Source organism: Amphiura filiformis, chromosome 12, assembly GCF_039555335.1.
Source record: "Amphiura filiformis chromosome 12, Afil_fr2py, whole genome shotgun sequence".
In the NCBI taxonomy this organism is placed as follows: domain Eukaryota; kingdom Metazoa; phylum Echinodermata; class Ophiuroidea; order Amphilepidida; family Amphiuridae; genus Amphiura; species Amphiura filiformis.
Genome location: NC_092639.1, coordinates 53488836 through 53493130, shown reverse-complemented (window position 1 = coordinate 53493130; position 4295 = coordinate 53488836). Strand labels below are relative to the sequence as shown.

At 39.5% G+C, this 4295-nt stretch overlaps 1 protein-coding gene across 1 annotated transcript; it reads left to right on the top strand.

Annotated features, from left to right (window-relative positions):
- Positions 1–4295, top strand: LOC140166907 (uncharacterized). The gene is made up of 4 exons (XM_072190393.1): positions 1–174; positions 1904–2050; positions 2698–2932; positions 3739–4295. The coding sequence occupies exons 1-4, from the start codon at positions 1–3 to the stop codon at positions 3834–3836; spliced, it is 654 nt and encodes a 217-aa protein (XP_072046494.1). The 3' UTR covers positions 3837–4295.

The following is a 4295-nucleotide window of genomic DNA, read 5'->3' as shown; positions in this document are numbered from 1 at the left end:
ATGGTACGTTTACTGTGCTTGGCTGTTTTATTGGTGGTATGTGCTGTGTATGTGAGTGGGCACGGTAGATTCTGGGAGCCACCTGGTAGAGGAACAGAATGGAGACGTGGATTCGATGTTCCTGATGAAAAGAAAGATTACAATGACAATGAAGCATTCTGTGGAGGCAGAGATGTGATGTGAGTAAAGCTTATTATACAAAACTAACACCCTTTTCTAGGCTTTCAACCAGAATCAGAGGCAATTTGAAGGCGTATCAAAATAATTACGAAAGGTTCTAGGTTTCTGGACCCGTTTTCGGCAAAAACGATAGCTGATGACCCCGGGCTAATGCTTTTACACCAGTATAGTATTGAACTTGGTGTCCAGTGTCAGTTCGGGATCCATTGCTAGCGGTGCGAACTCTGGCGCTGATAATCGGAAGGTTCTGGGTTAGAACCTCGGTATGTTGTGCCTTAAGACAAAGGGGCATTTCGTGATCCACAGCCTCATCCCCACTTTTCTCAAAAAAGTTGAGATTTTATATCACTGGAAACCTCTGGCTACATAATGTTTATGTACAAAATATTTCTTGCAGATTAATTCGTTTTGCAAAGATATCGTGAAATTTGAATTTCGTTCTGGTGCACCAGAACGAAATTACAACAACTTGTCTATGGAGCAGTGTAATACACTAAATCATGCATAACTCGCAAACGCAAAATCGGAATCAACTGAAATTTTGGGAATAGGCTTTTTTCGTGGATATCTATATACTAAAAAATGTCATAAAAAGAGGATGCTAGGATCACGAAATACTCCTTTAAGACAAGGTTCTCAACTTGTATTGTCTCTCTCTACCAGGTGTCATTGGTGTATAAATGGGCTTCGGCTTTTTGACTGGTTGTGCGAAGGGTGTGGCGGAGCCCCCATAACAATATTATGCACGGAAGAGTCTGGTCCAAGTTAATTCGAAAGAGAGATGGAAACTCCGATCTCAAAATACAGATATGAACCATCATTAAAGTTAATATTTTATTTCTTCCGTTGTCGGAGCTGTGCGTATCGTGTACACGAGAGTAAACACACGTGCGATAAACAATCACATTGATTAGCTGATCAACAGTCTTGACAACAAGAGGGTTTACCCATTGGTCGTCGGCGCGTATAAGGGGAGGAGACCTCGCCACTTCTACGCGATCGCCGATCATCAGCGTATACCTCGACCACGGAAGAAATAAAATATTAGCTTTAGTGTCAACGGTTTGGGTTAAGGTTTTGTGAATGTGTTTTTTATTTTAGTCGGCTTATGACTTCTTCTTGTGTGTGAGACCTATAACCCAAGAGATAGTCAGATCGCGAAGTGATTTATCGACTTCAGCAAGTCCGTTTGCCCCAGTTGGATAGGGTATAGAAAGGGCTTTCGGTCATGATCATGGCGGTAGTCCATAATGTGATCAGCTTTTTGTTGTTCTGCACTTTTGAACAAAGGTGCCGAATAAAATTAGGGTTAAACAGATGCAGTGAAGGTCATGTATTCTAGAGTTTTCGATACAAACCACTGTTTTAAGTACATTCTGCGGCCCCGTACATGAACTGATAACCCACATTTTCAAACTTTTTGAAAATTATTGTTATTGCCTTTAATTTTCAGTTGCCATGCAGTAACGGTGTTTTTATCATTTTAAAGTGTTTAACAAATAACATACTCAAATATGTGATGCGATCAAGCAAAATTAGTCGGAAATCGGAAACATTGATTTTGAGATATAGCCAAACAAAGAAAATATTTCCTGTTGTTTCCTGTTTTGGAAACCCTTTAATTGCTGATATTTTGGGAAATGGTTGTTTAATTTCAATAGGGTTTTCTGCAAAATCCTTATTTTAAAAGTTAAAATTTTACTTTGAACGCATCACATTACAGGTGCAATGGAGCTCAAACGGTGGTAAATGCGGTGTGTGTGGAGATAACTGGTCGGATAAAGAGCCACGTGAACATGAAGATGGTGGCATTTATGATAACAACGTCATTGTGCAAAGTTATATGTCAGGACAAGTGGTCGAACTAGTGGCAAGTAGAATTTTAAGATAAATTTCTTTTGTAACTGACCGGTGACGATTTCATGCGACGACTTATGACGATACCATCAGTGGCAACAGTGGCCGCTCCTATCCCGGGGGCTGAAGAATATCACATTTTGCCGCCCCTTAAAAAAAAAAAAAAAAGGGTTGACCAAATTTTTTTTTCAGGTGTTTTGAAAAAGTGAAGAGCAAAAAAAAAAAAAAGAAAAGGATTTTATGGCGCTAGCGCCCTAAAAGCAATGTATAGTACCATTTTTTCACAGTTTTTCTAATTTGTTCGCCCTTTTTTCGTTACTAATTCTTTTTGCCGCCCTTCTTCTTTTTGCCGCCCTTCTTTTTGCCGCCCTTCTTCTTCCGCCGCCCTTCGTTTTTGCCGCCCCTACTTTGACCCTGGGGCTGGCGCCCCAAAAGCCCCTCCCCAAAAAATACGCGCATGACCATAATTACCATCGTTCAGCAGTTTTTGAATTTTAGGGTTGTGTTAAAAATTCGCATTAATCTAGCTAAATCATTATTCTTTATGAATTCTACTTTAAATGTGTTTCATTTAAAGTATAATCATAAACTTATCATTTCTACCCAATCAAACAAAAATGTTTCTAATAATTATTTTATTTATCATATTTACGCGACTCATTGCAGCCCGAAGTAACAGCCAATCACCTTGGGTTTATAGAGTTCCGTCTCTGCGCCAGAGACACCCGTGAAACACCATTAACTCACGAATGTCTTGATCAACATCTATTGCAAAATGTCAAGGGAGAGACGAGGTTTAATATCGGAGATCAGAAAGGCTACATCAAATTCCAAATTCAGCTTCCTGCAGGAGTAAAATGCCACGCATGCGTTCTCCAGTGGAAATATAGCGCAGGTAAATACGTGTACAGGGTAGTTCAATAAAGGCAGCCTTTACGGGAGCAAACCAAAAGACCGATGACATCCTATAAACCTAACTAGTTTCGTTTCTCAGCCGACCCCCTCTCTCCCTGCCAGAAACGTAATAAAGAAATGTTGCAAATTTTGACATAATAATAATAATGACACATTCTTCAGACCGATGTTTTTGTACAAACGGAATCGAGTATTTTTACCCCCTCCCCCGAAACGAAACTTAGTCTAGTTTCGTTTATAGGACGTCATCCTTAACCATTCCCGGTTCATTAAAAAGGAAATGTGTAAAGAATTTTCTCGCCAAACCAAACTTTTGCGATTAATTTAGGAATAGGATTAGAATTAGAGTCATTCTATCATTTATATGTAGGAGCCAGTCTCTAAGGTTCGCTGGTCCAAAGGTTCACTAGTCCGAAAATATAAACGGTTCGCCAGTCCGAAATATAAAGGAGTTCACTATTTCAAATGTTGGGGTAGGGAATATGGTAGGAATTAGGGCTAGGTTTGGGGTTAGGGTTAGGGTAAGAATTATGGTTATGGTTACGATTAGGGTAAGGGTTAGTATTGGGGTCAGGGTTAGCTTTAGTCTGCGGACTAGCGCACCTAATTAGGACTAACACACCTTAGCATTAGCAGACCTTACGACGATTGGAGACCTACTAGTGTTGAAAATAAAAGATAATGTGAATATATTATGTAAATCAACATGTATAACTAATGAGCTTTAATATTATTTTTCAGAACTTGAAGCTAAGATGACAAATTTCCTACTGTTTTATTTTGCAGGTAACGACTGGGGCGTGTGTCCAAATGGCACGGGAATGATTGGTTGCTCAACAACTCCAGAGCAATTCTATGCTTGTGCAGATGTTGAAATCTTATAAGTGGGAGATGAAAGAGTGAAATGACGGCAATAAAAGCTGAACTAATACCGGCAACAAGAATTATGACGTAATTCGACGCAAATTTAAAAGCAAAGGGTTTTGTTTCAAACGTATGCGGAAACTTATTTAAGAAAAATAATAACTTCAGTACTATACTTTATATTGTTATGAGTTCGGCAGACAGCCGAATCTGTATTCGTCTTTGAGTAAATTTGTGTTACGCATGCGTTATTTTTGAATGAGCGAACAAGGGATCAACGCTTTAACAATAGAGGGCTGCATATCGGTGATCATTGTCGACCGTACTACGCTGCACCGTTAGATGCACCGTATGTCACCCTCTTTTGCTTAGATACCACGCAGATCACCGTAAAATAGATATGCTGCCTTTTGTAGCTAAAGCGTTCATCCGTAACATGAATTTACCAAAAGACAAATACGGATTCGGCCGTCAGCTGA